Raw genomic sequence first — 18,898 nt, 5'->3', positions numbered from 1 at the left:
CGGCACAGTCACTGCTGGGACATTGAGGGTACTCGGTACAGTCGCTGCTGGGACAGTGAGGGCACTCGGTACAGTCACTGCTGGGACAGTGAGGGCACTCGGTACAGTCACTGCTGGGACAGTGAGGGCACTCGGTACAGTCACTGCTGGGACAGTGAGGGCACTCAGTACAGTCACTGCTGGGACAGTGAGGGCACTCAGTACAGTCACTGCTGGGACAGTGAGGGCACTCGGTACAGTCACTGCTGGGACAGTGAGGGCACTCGGTACAGTCACTGCTGGGACAGTGAGGGCACTCGGTACAGTCACTGCTGGGACAGTGAGGGCACTCAGTACAGTCACTGCTGGGACAGTGAGAGTGCTCAGTACAGCAAGACTTTGGGACAGAGAGGGTAAAACAGCCAGACTTTGGGAGAGAGATTAAAACAGAGAGTGTTCAGGAGAGAGAGGTTAAAACAGCAAGACTCAAGTAGGACTAAGGGTAAAATGAAACAAGGGTCCTCATTCTATTTAGTTAAGATATGTCTGGGGAGCTCAGTCTCGTGATGTGCACACCCTGCACTATGTGGGAAATCCTAGACGCTCCTGGTGGTCTAGGTGACCATGTGTGCAGGAGGTACCTCCGACTGGAGCAACTCGAGCTCCGGGTTTTGGAGCTTGAGCAGCAGCTGGGGGCATTATGGTGCATTCACGAGGGTGAGAGGGTCATGGACAGCACGTTTTAGGACATGGTCACCCTGCAGCTTAAAGAAGTGCAAACAGAGAGGGAACAGGTGACCATCAGACAGAAGAGGACCAGGCAGGGAGTGAGGGAATTCCCCAAGTGCATCTCGTTCGCAAACCATTTTTGAGTCTTGGAAAACGGTGAGAGTGACGGTTCCTCTGTGGAGCCCAAACAGAGCCAAGGCCATGGCACTGTGGGTGGACCAGCTGCTCGGGGAGGAGTGAGGAGGAAGAAATGTGGAAGGGCAATAGTGGTAGGTGATTCGTTAGTGAGGGGAGTAGACAGGCGCTTCTGTGGCCGTAGACGTGACTCCAGGATGGTATGTTGCCTCCCAGGTGCCAGGGTTAAGGATGTCAGGGAATGGCTGTAGGACATTCTGAAGGTGAAGGGTGAACAGCCAGTGGTCGTGGTTCATGTTGGGACCAATGACACAGGAAGAAAGAGAAATGAGGTCCTGCAAGCAGACTTTAGGGAGTTAGGTAGGAAATTGAAAAGCAGGACTTCAAAGCTGGTAATCTCCGGATTACGCCCGGTTCCATGCAGTAATGAGTATAGGAATGGAAGGATAGAGTAAACGAATGTGTGGCTGGAGAGATGGTGCAGGAGGGAGGGCTTTAGATTCCTGGGGCATTGGGACCTTTTCTGGGGGAGGTGGGACCTGTACAAGTTGGACGGGTTACATCTGAACAGGAACGGGACCAACATCCTCGCGGGGAGGTTTCCTAATGCTATTGGGGTGGATTTAAACTAAATTGACAAGGGGGTGGGATCCTGAAAAGTAGTTCAGAGGGAGAGAAGCTGAGATGGAATTAGAAGTTAAAACGCTAGTGAGTGAGTCTGGAAGGCAGAGAAAACATAGGCTAGATAAGAAAGAAGTGAGTTTAACAAGGTTAAACAGAATATATTTTAATGCAAGGAACCTGAGGAATAAGACAGACGAGCTGAGGGCACAGATAGGCATGTGGGAGGATGATATCATAGCGATCACCGAGACTTGGCTAAAAGGGCAGGATTGGCAGCTCAACATTCCTGGTTATAGGCTATTCAGACCAGATAGAGAGGGGGATAGAGGAGGAGCAGGGAGGTCACAATTATGATCAAGGAATCAATTATATCAGTGAGGAGGGATGATCTCTTGGAAAGGCCATCAAATGAGGCCATATGGGTAGAAGTAAAAAACACAAAAGTGTGTACTATAGGCCCCCAAACAGTCAGGGAGAGATAAATGATCAAATATGTAGTCAAATCTCAGAGAAGTGAAATTTTAGCCATTCAAGTTGGGGGAGGAAATGGGTTCGTAGTAGTGGTAGGGGACAGTATAATTAGGGGGATAGATACTGTTCTCTGCAGCCATGAGCATGAGCCCCGAAGGCTGTGTTGCCTGCCTGGTGCCAGGGTTAAGGACGACATCTCAGTGCTGGAGAAGAACTTGGAGTGGGAGGGGAGGGATCCAGTTCTCGTTGTCCATGTTGGTACCAACAACATTAATAGGACTGGAAAGGAGGCTCTGCTGAAAGAATGTGAACAGTTAGGAGCTAAATTAAAAAGCAGGACCTCCAAGGTAATAATCTCAGGATTACTACCTGAGCCATGGGCAAACTGGCATAAGGTAAATAAAGTCAAGGAGTTAAAAGGGTGGCACAGGTTTGGTGTGGGAGGAATTGGTTTCAGTTCATTGGTCAATGGCACCAGTACTGGGGTAGTAGGGAGCTGTTCCGGTTGGACAGGCTTCACTTGAACCGTGCTGGGACCACTGTCCTGGCAAATCAAATAACTAGGGCTGCAGAGTGGGCTTTAAACTAAATAGATGGGGGGAGGGTTCTGGAGAGGTGATACGTAGGCTTATTAAGCAAAAGGATATAGCCGCATTACAGGGCAGTTATTTAGGTAATGATGCCCAGAGCATGACAGGAAGGGACAGAGTGCACAAACATTAAAAATACAGCAGCAAATAGGGTCAAAGGGTGAGGATTGACACGTGGAATTGTGATATAGTAGCCATCACTGAGACATGGTTGAGGGAGGGGCAGGATTGGCAGCTCAACATTCCGGGACATAGAATCTTCAGGCGAGACAGGGGAGGGGGTAAAAGAGGAGGAGGCATTGTATTATTAGTTAAGGAGTCAGTTACTGCAGTAAGGAGAGATGATATCTAGGAGGGGACGTCGAATGAAGCTTTGTGGGTAGAACTTAGGAATAAAAAAGGGGCAGCCACATTGTTAGGTGTTTATTATAGACCCCCAAGATAGTCAGTGGGAAATTGAGGAACAAATATGTGAACAATTTGTAGAGGTATGTAAAAACAATATCAATAGGGTAATTATATTAGGCGATTTCTACTTTCCCAACATTAATTGGGATAGACATAGTGTTAAGGGCTTGGATGAAGTGGATTTCTTGAAATGTATACAGGAGATCTTTTTAGATCAATATGTAGAGGGTCCAACAAGGGACGGCGCAGTGCTGGACCTAATTCTGGGGAATGAAGCCGGACAGGTGGCTGAGGTGGTGGTGGGCGAGCATTTTAGCAATAGCGATCACAACATGGTACAGTTTAAGTTTGTTATGGACAAAGAAATAGACAAGTTGTAAAAAAATGTTTTGGATTGGGGGAGAGCAGATTTTAGTAAAATAAGGCAGGATCTGGCCAAGGTAGACTGGGAACAGCTGCTTGTGGGGAAATCTACAGAGGAGCAGTGGGGGGTGTTCAAAAAGGAAATGGGGAGGGTACAGACTCAACATGTTCCCTTTAGGGTAATAGGAAGGAGTAACAAGCCCAGAGAACCATGGATGACCAGAGATATTCAGGTTACGATGAGAAGGAAAAGAGAGGCTTTTAGCAGGTACAAGAGAAGCAAATCAGCAGAGGCATTAGTGGAGTACAGAAAGTGCAGGGTGGAGCCTAAGAAAGCAATTAGGAGAGCAAAGAGGGGATATGAGAAAGCTCTGGCTGGTAAAAGTAGGGAAAATCCCAAGATATTCTATAAGTATATCAATGGGAGGAGGATAACCAGGGAAAGAGTAGGGCCCATACGGGGCCAAGGGGACAATCTATGGGTGGAGCCAGAGGACATCGGTAGAGTGTTGAATGAATACTTCACGTCCGTCTTCACCCAAGAGAATGAGGATGAAGATATGGAACTCGGGGAGAGAGACTGCGAGGTTCTTCAGCAAATTGATATAGGGAGTGACAAGGTATTGGAGTTGTTGGCAGGATTAAAAGTGGGCAAATCTCCAGGTCTGGGTGATTTGTGTCCCAGACTGCTGAGGGAGGCAAGGGAGAAGATCGCAGGGGCTCTGACCCAAATTTTTAATTCCTCTCTGGCCACGTGGGAGGTGCCAGAGGACTGGAGAACAGCTAATGTGGTTCCGCTATTTAAGAAGGGTTGTAGAGATAAGCCAGGGAACTACAGGCCAGTGAGTCTCACGTCAGTGGTCGGGAAACAATTGGAGAAAATTCTGAAGGAGAGTATCTATCTCCACTTGGAGAGGCAAGGTTTGATCAGGGATAGTCAGCATGGCTTTGTCAGAGGGAGGTCATGCCTAACAAATTTGATGGAATTTTTTGAGGAGGTGACCAGGTATGTAGATGAGGGTAGTGGAGTTTATGTGGCTTATATGGATTTCAGCAAAGCCTTTGACAAGCTCCCACACGGGAGACTTATAAAGAAGGAAAATGCACAGAATCACAGTGCAGAAGAGGCCCTTCGGCCCATCGAGTCTGCACCGACACGTGAGAAACACCTAACCTACCTACCTAATCCCATTTACCAGCACTTGGCCCATAGCCTTGAATGTTATGACGTGCCAAGTGCTCATCCAGGTACTTTTGAAAGGATGTGAGGCAACCCACCTCCACCACCCTCCCAGGCAGCGCATTCCAGACTGTCACCACCCTCTGGGTAAAAAAGTTTTTCCTCACATCCCCTAAACCTCTTGCCCCTCACCTTGAACTAATGCCCGCTTATGACTGACCCTTCAACTAAGGGGAACAGCTGCTCCCTATCCACGCCCCTCATAATCTTGTACACCTCGATCAGACCTCAGTCTTCTCTGCTCCACTGAAAACAACCCAAGTCTATCCAACCTCTCTTCATAACTTAAATGTTTCATCCCAGGCAACATCCTGGTGAATCTCCTCTGCACCCCCTCCAGTGCAATCACATCCTTCCTATAATGTGGCGACCAGAACTGCACACAGTACTCCAGCTGTGGCCTCACCAAGGTTCTATACAACTCCAACATGACCTCCCTACTTTTGTAATCTATGCCTCGATTGACAAAGGCAAGTGTCCCATATGCCTTTTTCACCACCCCACTAACATGCCCCTCCGCCTTCAGAGATCAATGGACACACACGCCAAGGTCCCTTTGTTCCACAGAACTTCCTAGTGTCATGCCATTCATTGAATACTTCCTTGTCAAATTACTCCTTCCAAAGTGTATCACCTCACACTTTTCAGGGTTAAATTCCATCTGCCACTTATCTGCCCATTTGACCATCCCGTCTATATCTTCCTGTAGGCCAAGACACCCAACCTCACTGTTAACCACCCGGCCAATCTTTGTGTCATCCGCAAACTTATTAATCCTACCCCAGCACATGGGATAGAGGGTAATTTGATAAGGTGGATTCAAAATTGGCTTAGTTGTAGGAGACAGAGGGTGATGACAGAAGGATGCTTTAGTGACTGGAAGTCAGTGTCCAGTGGTGTACCACAGGGATCTTTGCTGGGTCCCCTATTATTTGTCGTTTATATAAACGACATAGATGACTATGTGGGGGGTAGGATTAGTAAATTTGCAGATGACACAAAGATTGGCTGGGTGGTTAACAGTGAGGTTGAGTGTCTTGGCCTACAGGAAGATATAGACGGGATGGTCAAATGGGCAGATAAGTGGCAGATGGACTCTGCCCTGAAAAGTGTGAGGTGATACACTTTGGAAGGAGTCATTTGACAAGGAAGTATTCAATGAACGGCATGACATTAGGAAGTTATGAGGAACAAAGCGACCTTGGTATGTGTGTGCATCGATCTCTGAAGGCGGAGAGGCATGTTAGTGGGGTAGTGAAAAAGGCATATGGGACACTTGCCTTTATCAATCGAGGCACAGATTACAAAAATAGGGAGGTCATTTTGGAGTTGTATAGAACCTTGGTGAGGCCACAGCTGGAGTGCTGTGTGCAGTTCTGGTCACCACATTATAGGAAGGATGTGATTGCACTGGAGGGTGTGCAGAGGAGATTCACCAGATGTTGCCTGGGATGAAACATTTAAGTTATGAAGAGAGGTTGGATAGACTTGGGTTGTTTTCGGTGGAGCAGAGAAGACTGAGGGGTTACCTGATCGAGGTGTACAAGATTATGAGGGGCATGGACAGGGTGGATAGGGAGCACCTGTTCCCCTTAGTTGAAGGGTCAGTCACGAGGGGACATAAGTTCAAGGTGACGGGCAAGAGGTTTAGGGGAGATGTGAGGAAAAACTTTTTTACCCAGAGGGTGGTGACGGTTTGGAATGCGCTGCCTGGGAGGGTGGTGGAGGCAGGTTGCCTGACATCCTTTAGAAAGTACCTGGATGAGATCTTGGCACGTCATAACATTCAAGGCTATGGGCTAAGTGCTGGTAAATGGGATTAGGTAGGTTGGTCAGGCATTTCTCACATGTCGGTGCAGACTCGATGGGCCGAAGGGCCTCTTCTGCACTGTGATAAGAAATGTGTTTTCCAACTCATTTTTCTCAAACTTTGTTGGGTTGAAGGACCATTTTTCAAACTGATGGGTAATCATGGACACCGCATTTAATTACAGTACTATATAATACACAGAGGGGGAAAAGATGGTAAAAAGGCAAAACTAATGGTTCTTAATGCACGTAGTATTCGCAACAAAATAAATGAGTTAACGCACAAATGGAGGTTAATGGGTATGATCTTATAGCCATCACTGAGACCTGGGTACAAGGAAATCAAAGCTGGGAGGTCAATATTCAGGGGTATGTGACTTTTTGAAAGGACAGGCAGGAAGGAAAGGGCAGTGGGGTAGCCTTGTTAGTACGGGATGGAATAAGTACAATAGCAAGAAATGATCTTTGATCGGAAGATGTAGAATCCATTTGGGTGGAGGTAAGAAATAACAAGGGGAAGACGACACTGGTGGGAGTAGTCTATAGGCCCCCTGACAGTATCTTTTCTCTAGGACAGAGAATAAATCGGGAGATAATGAGGGCATTAAAAAAGGCAGTACATTAATCATGGGTGACTTTAACCTTCACTCAATTTAGAAAATCAAATTGGCAGAGGTAGCCACGAGCAATAATTCATAGAGTGTATTCAGGACAGTTTCCTGGAACAATATGTTGTGGATCCAACTAGGGATCAGGCTATTTTGGATCTGGTAATGTGTAATGAGGTTGGCTTAATAAATGATCTCAGAATAAAAGATCCCCTTGGAAGCAGTGAATTTAGCATTCAGTTTGAGAGTGAGAAACGTGGGTCAGAAATAACCGTGCTAAACTTAAATAAGGGTAATTACAAAGGAATGAGGGCAGAGTTGGCTGGAGTGGACTGGGAAAGGAGTTTAAACAGAAAAGACAGTCGATGAACAATGGCAGACGTTTAAGAAAATAGTTCATTACTCACAACAAAGATACATCCCAGTGAGGAAGAAGGAGTCTAGGAAGGGGGTAAACCAACCATGGTTAACCAAGGAAGTTAAGGATAGTATCAAAGTGAAAGAAAAAACACACGATGTGGCAAAGATTAGTGGAAAGCCAGAGGATTGGAAAAGTTTTAAAAGCCAACAAAAGATGACCAAAAAATGAGGGGGAAAAATAAACTTTGAGGGTAAATCAGCAAGTAATATAAAAATGGACAGTAAGAGCTTCTTTAAATATATAAATAGGAAGAGAGAGGCCAAAGTGAACATAGGCCCCTTAGACAATGAGGCTTGGGAAATAATAATAGGGAACTAGAAAATGGCTGAGGGGGTTGAATAAATACTTTGCATCAGTCTTTACAGTAGAAGACACTAACAGCATTCCAAAAATAATCAAGGGAAAAGTGGGGTGCAGGGTGGGGGGAAATAAATAAATACAATAACTATCACTAGAGAAAAAGTACCACGGAAACTAATGGTGTTAAGTCCCCTGGACCTGATGGGTTGCATCCTAGGATATTAAAGGAAGTAGCTATAGAGATAGTGGATAGTGGATGCACTGGTAGTAATCTTCCAAGAATCCTTAGATTCTGGAAAAGTCCCAGAGGATTGAAAAACTGCCAATTCTGCCAACACCCTTATTCAAAAAGGGAGGGAAGCAAAAAATAGGTAACTATAGGCCAGTTAGCCTAACATCTGTCATTGAGAAACTGTGCATTATAAAGGATGTAATAGTAGGGCATTTAGAAATATATAATGTAATCACACAGAGTCAGCATGGCTTCATGAAGGGGAAATCATGACTGACAAACTTATTAGAATTCTTTGAGGAGGTAATAAGCAGGATAGCTAAAGGGGAACCAGTAGGTGTAATATATTTGGATTTCCAAAAGGTGTTCGATTAGATACCACACATAAGGCTGCTTAATACGAGCTCATGGTGTTGCGGGTAATATATTAGCATGGATAGAGGATTGGCTAACTAATAGAAGACAGAGAGTTGGGATAAGGGGGGCATTTTCAGGATGTCAACCTATAACTAGTGGAGTACCACAGGGATCAGTGCTGGGGCCACAATTATTTACAATATATATTAATGACTTGGATGAGGGAAGTGAATGTACTATCGCCAAGTTTGGGGATGACACAAACAAAGGTGGGAAGGCAAGCGGTGAGGATGACACAAAGAGCCTACTGAGGGATACAGACATGTTAAATTAGTGGGCCAAAATCTGGCAGATGGAATATGGTGTGGGAAAATGTGAGGTTATGCACTTTGGCAGGAAGAATAGAGGAGCTGAATATTATTTAAATGGAGAAAGACTGCAGAAAGCTGCAGCACAGAGAGATTTGGGAGTCCTTGTGCAGGAATCCCAAAAGGTTATCATACAAGTTCAGCAGGTAATAGTGAAGGCAAAGGGAATGGAGTATAAAAACTGTAAGTCTTTTTAAAATTATACTAGGCACTAGTTAGACCACACCTAGAATACTGTGAACAATTTTGGTCCCCTTATCTAAGGAAAGATATACTGGCATTGGAGGCAGTCCAGAGAAGGTTCACTAGGTCGATCCTGGGTATGGAGGGATTTTCTTATGAGGAGAGGTTGAGTAGGTTGGGTCTGTACTCATTGGAGTTTAGAAGAATGAGAGGCGACCTTATTGAAACATAGAAAATTCTTAGGGGGCTTGACAGGGTAGATGCTGAGAGGTTGTTTCCCCTTGTGGGAGAGTCTAGGACCAGTGGGCAGAATCTCAGAGTAAGGGGGTCACCCATTTAAAACAGAGATGAGGAGGAATTTCTTCTCTCAGAGGGTAGTCAATCTGTGGAATTCTTTACCGCAGAGGCTGTAGCGGCTGGGCCGTTAAGTATATTCAAGGCTGAGATAGACAGATTTTTAATCAGTAAGGGAATCAAGAGGAATCAAAAGGCAGGAAAGTGAAGCTGAGGATTATCAGATCAGCCATGATCTCATTGAATAGCAGAGCAGACTCAACGGGCCGAATGGCCTACTTCTGTTCCAACATCTTATGGTCAGTCCCTGCTGGGACAGTGCGGGCGCCCCGTCCGGTACCTGCTGGGACAGTGCGGGCGCTCCCTCCGGTCCCTGCTGGGACAGTGCGGGCGCTCCCTCCGGTCCCTGCTGGGACAGTGCGGGCGCTCCCTCCGGTCCCTGCTGGGACAGTGCGGGCGCTCCCTCCGGTCCCTGCTGGGACAGTGCGGGCGCTCCCTCCGGTCCCTGCTGGGACAGTGCGGGCGCTCCCTCCGGTCCCTGCTGGGACAGTGCGGGCGCTCCCTCCGGTCCCTGCTGGGACAGTGCGGGCGCTCCCTCCGGTCCCTGCTGGGACAGTGCGGGCGCTCCCTCCGGTCCCTGCTGGGATAGTGCGAGCGCTCCCTCCGGTCCCTGCTGGGACAGTGCGGGCGCTCCCTCCGGTCCCTGCTGGGACAGTGCGGGCGCTCCCTCCGGTCCCTGCTGGGACAGTGCGGGCGCTCCCTCCGGTCCCTGCTGGGACAGTGCGGGCGCTCCCTCCGGTCCCTGCTGGGACAGTGCGGGCGCTCACTCCGGTCCCTGCTGGGACAGTGCGGGCGCTCACTCCGGTCCCTGCTGGGACAGTGCGGGCGCTCACTCCGGTCCCTGCTGGGACAGTGCGGGCGCTCACTCCGGTCCCTGCTGGGACAGTGCGGGCGCTACGTCCAGTCCCTGCTGGGACAGTGCGGGCGCTCACTCCATTCCCTGCTGGGACAGTGCAGGCGCTCACTCCAGTCCCTGCTGAGACAGTGCGGGGGCTCCCTCCGGTCCCTGCTGGGACAGTGCGGGCGCTCACTCCAGTCCCTGCCGGGCACTCCGTCCAGTCCCTGCTGGGACAGTGCGGGCGCTCACTCCAGTTCCTGCTGGGATAGTGCAGGCGCTCACTCCAGTCCCTGCTGGGACAGTGCGGGGGCTCCCTCCGGTCCCTCCTGGGACAGTGCGGGCGCTCACTCCAGTCTCTGCCGGGCACTCCGTCCAGTCCCTGCTGGGACAGTGCGGGCGCTCACTCCAGTTCCTGCTGGGACAGTACGGGGGCTCCCTCCGGTCCCTCCTGGGACAGTGCGGGCGCTCACTCCAGTCCCTGCCGGGCACTCCGTCCAGTCCCTGCTGGGACAGTGCGGGCGCTCTGAGTGTAGGGATGTCCCACCACACCGACAGGCAGGAGGCCGGATCTCGCAAGGTGTTAGTGTTGAACTATATAGATTTTCAAAAGTTAGATGTAACTAGCATTAGAGGCAGGGATCTGATTTACTGACAGAAAGCAATGTGAGAGGTGATTTGAACTGAATGCCAGCACACCATTTCAATCTGTCTCCATTAAATTCCCTATCAACTGCACCCTGCTTCATACACCAGGTATGTGGGACCATCGCAGGTGGACTGGGAAATGTCTGTATTTTACAAGTCTGTCCATTTCCTGCAGCCAGGCCTGCAGCCACAGGAATCCCTGGACATTGTTCCACTCTAAGCAAAATGTCTACCAGCTTCAGTTAAGACTGGAGTTCACATAGAAGTCAAGGTAAAATAAGGAACTGAGGAAAGAGGTAGGTAAGGTGGTGAGGTGGGGGGAGTAGCGGTGGAGTGGTTAGACACAGGACAGGCACCATAAGGGAGACAAAGACAAACGATTTCAGGCAGAGGAAAAAATGAGACAGAGAAGAAAAAGAGGGGAGTGAAAATTGTGCGTGTTAGGTCAGGAAAGTGAGTCAGAGATTGCGAGGAAGCCAGGGAAAAAGAGCAGTTATTGGAAAGGAAGGCAAGGAAGAGAAAGTGGAAAACACGAGAGAACAACAGAGTGGGATGGAGGGAAGGAGAAAAAGCAGGGGCAGAGTATGTCAGCTTGGTCCGACTATACCAGAGGGTGTGGCTGTACTGAGGTGTGGGTGTACCAAAATGTGACTGTTTCAGCGACTGCAACTGTACTGAAGTATGACTGTACCGAGAAAGGGGCTGCGACTGTACCGAGAAAGTGGCTGTACTGAGGTGTGACTGTCCTGAGGTGCCGACTGTACCGAAATTATGGCTGTACTAAGGTATGGCTGTACCATGGACTGTGACTATACTACAGTGTGACTGTACTGCAGCACGACACACAGCAAAAGCAGCAGGGAAACTAATTGCAGGCAGAGGAACGTACTGAAAACATAACTCTAGTAGACTGTTAAACATCTCACAAAATATCTAGGTCAGGCAGTCAACCCCCTTCACAGCATCACCAGCCCAGTCAGAAAGTACGTTCGTCTAAAGCAGAGGTACATGGACCAAGGACATGGATCCCGCCCAACAGCCACTCTTTGCTGTTCTCGCCCCAAAGGTAATGCTCCCCAACACAACACATTCACACTGCACCCCAACATCTCAGCGACCCACAGACTTACCCCAAATAACCCTGGCTTCAGCTGTTTCGGGGTTGGATGATCTCTGTGAAGCAGTTTTCAGTAGACAAGGGCCTCACTCTCACATAGCTGAAGAGAGCCAGGGAGAGGGTGTAACTCCACAGCCCAACACAAAGCTGTGTGGCTGTGCTCCCGATCCCCACAAAGACTGGAAACTGGCAGGTGCAGGGTGAGGCACTCACTCTAAACTCTCACCCCCATGACTATAATAGGCCAGATTTCAAAGTCAGCATTCCACTCCTCTGACTGGGAAGCTATTCCAAAACTCAGCATTCCTAATGCAACTGCTATCCTTCCAAACCCCCTCTTCAACATGAATGACTACTGACCTCTCCCCTTCTGCAATGTACAGCACAAGAACAGGCCACTCAGCACAACTAGTCTGTGCTGTTTCTATTCCTTTGTACTCATCTAGATTCCTTTAGAAAAAGCATCAAAGGATCTCAGACACTTCCTATGGAAGTGAGTTCCACACTCTAACCACTCTGAGTAAAGAAACTTCTCCTCATTTCCCCACGGGATTTATTAGTAGCTTTCTTATGTTTATGGCTCCTAGCTTTGGATTCTCCCTCAAATGGAAACATTCCCTCCACATCTACTCTCTATCAGATTTTATCAAAGTCTTCTCTGTTCTAACAAAAAAAGTTCCAACCTATACAATCTTTCTGAACAGCAGTGATCTCTCAGTTTTTACCATCCTTGTAAATCTTTTTTGCATTTTCTCCAGTGCTCCTCTGCACTTTTATATATTGGAGACCAGAACTATGCACAGTATTCGATATGCAGTCTGACCAGACTACTGTACAAGTTTAATACAACTTTACTAGTTTTGAATTTTCCCTTTCTAAAATGAAATCCCCGTGCTTTCTTAGCATTCTTAATCTGTGCTGCTGGTTTTAACAAATTATTCACCTGTATCTCTTTCCTTTTCTACCCCATTCAGTTTCTTCATTTGCAATTTGTAGGTGATGTTTTTATTTTTCCGACCAAAGTACATCTCGTTTATCTACATTCAAGTTCATTTGCCATGTAACTGCCCAAGTCTGCAGGTTTCTAACACTGTCTTGCATTGTGCTGCATTCTCAGTGCGAGCTGTACCCTCACCCCCAACTTTGATGTCATTTTGATATTGAGCCACTTTTTTTTGTAAATTCAATACTGTTTCCTCTTTTGGGAGAATCTAGACCTTGGGGTAACTGTTTCAAAATAAGGGGTGGCCCATTCAGGGCAGAGATGAGTTCTCTGAGGGTTGAGAGACTTTGGAATTCTCTTCCTCAAAAGGTGGTTGAGAAAGAATATCTTTAAGGCAGAGGTAAGGTAGGTTCTTGATAAGCAAGGGGGTAAAAGGCATTCGGGGGTATGCAGGAATGTGAAGTTAAAATCAGATCAGCCTGGATCTTATTGAATGGTGCAGCAGGCTCAAGGGGCCGAATGGCCTACTCCTGCTCCTAATTCGTATGCAATAACGGTGGTCCCAGCACTGATCCTGGTCAAAATCCACTTTCCACCATTACCCAAATGCAACAGCCGCCCCTCACATGTCTTCTGCTTTAGTGTTTTTTAGTCAATTAACTTTCCATTCGACAGGCAGTGTGATATACTGTACCACCTGCCGAATGTGAGGAACAATATACAAACATACTGAGCATGGAATCTTTTAAAGGAACAGCTGATTCTGCTCACGTCCCACAGTGTCTGCATGAGCACGTCCCCCTCTCCCACCCCCACCCCACCCCCACCCCACCCCACCCTACCAGGGCCCATGCAGAATGCACTGGAGCAGCTTGAGTCAGTATCCTGTGGACTGTGAATGGGAATGTAGAGGGGGAAAGTCAAGCCTCTGCTGTTTAGTCTGTCACACAGTTAGTCTTCAGAAATGTTCAAACCAGCTCTCCTTCAGTGTTTTAGTGTAGCTCCTGCCTAAAGAAGCTACCTGGGCCAAAAACATCAACAAACAGGATAAGGCACTGATACCTGGGCAATCACTTACCAGATCAGCACAGAATGGAGCTGAGAGTGTAGACAGTGGAATGTGGAGGAGGGCAGTGGCTGGCTGGGTGTTTTGCATTTGAACCCTACAAGGCGTGGAAACAGAGAGAGAGAGACAGACAGACAGAGTATTCCATCAAGAGGTGAGTAACGATCAGGCCACTTACCCGATTGACCCTCTGTATGCCACTGCTGGGTAACGCTGCCAGGGTCCTGTAATCCATTTTCAATGGTTCTGGGCTGAAATTCTGTAAACAACAAAGAGGACAACATGACACGGGGCAAAGGCCACCGAGCAAATGTTGCCCGAACAATGGCACAGTTCAGAGTTCACAGGGAACAGCCACACCTTCAACTGTGTTTAACCTCAATCATCAAACTTCAGGGGATGCCCCATACACAGGACCCTCGGAGATCCTTCCCCAGCCCAGGCCTCTGACATCACACCCTAGAAACCGACTCCCTCCCTCACACAGTGACCCCCCCCTGACCTCCCTCCCTCGCACAGTGACCCCCACTGACCCCCCTCCCTCACACAGTGACCCCCACTGACCCCCCTCCCTCGCACAGTGACCCCCCACTGACCCCCCTCCCTCACACAGTGACCCCCACTGACCCCCCTCCCTCCCCTCCCTCGCACAGTGACCCCCACTGACCCCCCTCCCTCGCACAGTGACCCCCCACTGACCCCCTCCCTCACACAGTGACCCCCACTGACCCCCCTCCCTCCCCTCCCTCGCACAGTGACCCCCACTGACCCCCCTCCCTCGCACAGTGACCCCCACTGACCCCCCTCCCTCCCCTCCCTCGCACAGTGACCCCCACTGACCCCCCTCACTCGCACAGTGACCCCCACTGACCCCCCTCCCTCACACAGTGACCCCCACTGACCCCCCACCCCCGCACAGTGACCCCCACTGACCCCCCCTCCCTTGCACAGTGACCCCCCACTGACCCCCCTCCCTCACACAGTGACCCCCACTGACCCCCCTCCCTCCCCTCCCTCGCACAGTGACCCCCACTGACCCCCCTCCCTCGCACAGTGACCCCCACTGACCCCCCTCCCTCGCACAGTGACCTCCACTGACCCCCCCTCCCTCGCACAGTGACCTCCACTGACCCCCATCCCTCGCACAGTGACCCCCACTGACCCCCCTCCCTCGCACAGTGACCCCCACTGACCCCTCTCCCTCGCACAGTGACCCCCACTGACCCCCCTCCCTCGCACAGAGACGCCCCACTGACCCCCCTCCCTCCCCTCCCTCGCACAGTGACCTCCACTGACCCCCCTCCCTCGCAGAGACCCCCACTGACCTCCCCTCCCTCGCACAGAGACCCCCACTGACCCCCCTCCCTCGCACAGTGACCCCCACTGACCCCCCTCCCTCGCACAGTGACCCCCACTGACCCCCCTCCCTCGCACAGTGACCCCCCACTGACCCCCCCTCACGCAGTGACCCCCACTTGCATTGCAACGCTCACTCTCATCTCACTCAGTGACCCCCATTCCCCCCTCAACCTCAGTGGCCCCCATTTCCCCCTCACCCTCAGTGACCCCCATTTCCCCCTCACCCTCAGTGACCCCCATTCCCCCCTCACTCTGTGACCCCCATTCCCCCCTCACTCAGTGACCCCCATTTCCCCCTCACTCTCAGTGACCCCCATTCCCCCCTCACCCTCAGTGACCCCCATTCCCCCTCACCCTCAGTGACCCCCATTCCCCCCTCACCCTGTGACCCCCATTCCCCCCTCACTCTCAGTGACCCCCATTCCCCCCTCAACCTCAGTGACCCCCATTCCCCCCCTCACCCTCAGTGACCCCCATTCCCCGCTCTCTCTCAGTGACCCCCATTCCCCCCTCAACCTCAGTGACCCCCATTCCCCCCTCACCCTCAGTGACCCCCATTCCCCTCACACACCCCCATTCTCACACCGGGACGCCCCCCCCATTCTCACACAGGGACTCCCCCCATTCTCACATAGGGACTCCCCCCATTCACACACAGGGACTCCCGCTCATTCTCACACAGGGACCCTCCCTCATTCTCACACTGGTACCCTCCCTCATACTCACACAGGGACCCTCCCTCATACTCACACAGGGACTCCCCCCCCATTCTCACACAGGGACCCCCCCTCATTCTCACACAGGGACTCCCCCCATTCTCACATAGGGACTCCCCCCATTCTCACACAGGGACTCCCGCTCATTCTCACACAGGGACCCTCCCTCATTCTCACACAGGGACCCTCCCTCATACTCACACAGGGACCCTCCCTCATACTCACACAGGGACTCCCCCCCCATTCTCACACAGGGACCCCCCCTCATTCTCACACAGGGACTCCCCCCCCATTCTCACACAGGGACCCCTCCTCCATTCTCACACAGGAACCCTCTCCCATTCTCACACAGGGACCCCCTCTCCCATTCTCACACAGGGACCCCCCCTCCCATTCTCACACAGGGACTCCCACCCCCATTCTCACACAGGGTCTCCCACCCCCATTCTCACACAGGGACCCCCTCTCCCATTCTCACACAGGGACTCCCACCTCCATTCTCACACAGGGACTTCCACCCCCATTCTCACACCGGGACCCCCCCCACCATTCTCAGACCGGGACCCCCCCTCCCCATTCTCACACAGGGACCCCCCCATTCTCACACAGGGAACCCCCCATTCTCACACAGGGAACCCCTCCCATTCTCACACCGGGACCCCCCCCATTCTCACACAGGGACCCCCCCCCATTCTCACACAGGGACCCCCCCATTCTCACACAGGGACCCCCCCATTCTCACACAGGGACCCCCCCATTCTGACACAGGGACCCCCCCATTCTCACACTGAGAACCCCCCATTCTCACACAGGAACCCCCCCCATTCTCACACAGGAACCCCCCCCATTCTCACAGGGACCCCCCCATTCTCACACAGGACCCCCCCCCCCCCATTCTCACACAGGAACCCCCCCCATTCTCACAGGGACCCCCCCATTCTCACACAGGAACCCCCCCCATTCTCACAGGGACCCCCCCATTCTCACAGGGACCCCCCCATTCTCACACAGGGACCCCCCCATTCTCACACAGGAACCTCCCCCCATTCTCACACAGGAACCCCCCCCATTCTGACACAGGGACCCCCCCATTCTCACACAGGGACCCCCCCATTCTCACACAGGAACCTCCCCCCATTCTCACACAGGAAACCCAGCCCCCCCCATTCTCACACTGCGACCCCCACTCTCCCTTCACTTACACCATAAACACCACTCACTCATACAGTAACCCCCCATTCCCCACTCACCTAGTGACCCCCACTCTCCCCTCTTTCACAGTAACCCCCATTCCCCACTCACCTAGTGACCCCCACTCTCCCCTCTTTCACAGTAACCCCCCATTCCCCACTCACTCAGCAACCCCCATTCACTCACACAGTAGCCATCACTCACTCAGTGACCCCAACTCTCCCTCTCAGTGACCCCAACTCTCCCTCTCAGTGACCCCCACTCCCCACACAGTAGCCCCAAATCCTCTCTCACTCACAGTGACCCCCACTCCGCCCTCATTCACAGTAACCCACCAGCAGGATAGACCCAGCAGAGGTGGTAGAACGGTGGTACACAATCGGGAGGGAGTTGCCCTGGGAGTCCTTAACATTGACTCTGGACCCCATGAAGTCTCACAGCATCAAGTCAAAACTGGGCAAGGAAACCTCCTGCTGATTACCACGTACCGCCCTCCCTCAGCTGATGAATCAGTGCTCCTCCATGTTGAACATCACTTGAAGGAAGCACTGAGGGTGGCAAGGGTGCAGAATGTACTCTGGGTGGGAGACTACAATGTCCATCACCAAGAGTGGCTCGGTAGCACCACTACTGACCGAGCTGGCCAAGTCCTAAAGGACATAGCTGCTAGACTGGGTCTGTGGCAGGTATTGAGGGAACCAACAAGGAAAAACATACTTGACTTCACCCTCACCAACTTGCCTCCCGCAGATGCATCTGTCCATGACAGTATCGGTAGGAGTGACCACCACACAGTCCTTGTAGAGACGAAATCCCGCCTTCACATTGAGGATACCCTCCATCCTGTTGTGTGGCACTACCACAGTGCTAAATAGGACAGATTTCGAACAGATCTTGGAACTCAAGACTGGGCATCCATGAGGCGCTGTGGGCCATGAGCAGCAGCAGAATTGTACTCAAACACAATCTCATGGCCCGGCATATCCCCCATTCTACCATCACCATCAAGCCAGGGATCAGCCCTGGTTCAATGAAGAATGCAGGAGGACATGCCAGGAGCAGCACCAGGCATACCTAAAAATGAGGTGTCAACCTGGTGAAGCTATAACACAGGACTACTTGCGTGCCAAAAAGCATAAACAGCAAGTGATAGACAGAGCTAAGCGATCCCACAACCAACGGATCAGATCTAAGCTCTGCAATCTTGCCACATCCAGTCATGAATGGTGGTGGACAATTAAACAACTCACTGGAGGAGGAGGCTCCACATATATCCCCATCCTCAATGATGGAGGAGCCCAGCACATCAGTGCAAAAGATAAGGCTGAAGCATTTGCTACAATCTTCAGCCAGAAGTGCCAAGTGCATGATCCACCTTGGCCTCCTCCGGAGGTCCCCAGCATCACAGATGCCAGTCTTTAGCCAATTCGACTCACTCCACGTGATATCAAGAAACGGCTGAAGGCACTGGATACTGCAAAAGCTATGGGCGCTGACAATATTCCAGCAATAGTACTGAAGACTTGTGCTCCAGAACTTGCCACTCCCCTAGCCAAGCTGTTCCAGTACAGCTACAACACTGGCAGCTACCCAGCTATGTGGAAAATTGTCCAGGTATTCCGAGAGACAAAAAGCAGGACAAATCCAACCCGGCCAATTACCACTCCATCAGTCTACTCTCGATCATCAAAGTAAGGGGTCATCAACAGTGCTATCAAGTGGCACTTGCTCAACAATTACCTGCTCACTGATGCCCAGTTTGGGTTCCGCCAGGGCCACTGAGCTCCTGACCTCATTACAGTCTTGGTTCAAACATGGACAAAAGAGCTGAACTCTCGGGGTGAGGTGAGAG

At 50.9% G+C, this 18,898-nt stretch overlaps 1 protein-coding gene across 1 annotated transcript in view; it reads right to left on the bottom strand.

Moving 5' to 3' along the window:
* The window catches only part of scrib (scribble planar cell polarity protein), a 289,526-nt gene that overhangs the window by 79,558 nt on the left and 191,070 nt on the right, over positions 1 to 18,898 (bottom strand). The window contains exon 27 of the mRNA XM_078534268.1: positions 13,959 to 14,039. Within this exon, the coding sequence (XP_078390394.1) occupies positions 13,959 to 14,039 (81 nt within the window). The remainder of the gene's footprint in view (positions 1 to 13,958; positions 14,040 to 18,898) is intronic.

This window comes from Cetorhinus maximus, chromosome 3, assembly GCF_964194155.1.
Source record: "Cetorhinus maximus chromosome 3, sCetMax3.hap1.1, whole genome shotgun sequence".
NCBI classification, from domain to species: Eukaryota; Metazoa; Chordata; class Chondrichthyes; order Lamniformes; family Cetorhinidae; genus Cetorhinus; species Cetorhinus maximus.
This window is presented reverse-complemented; position numbering and strand designations above follow the sequence as displayed.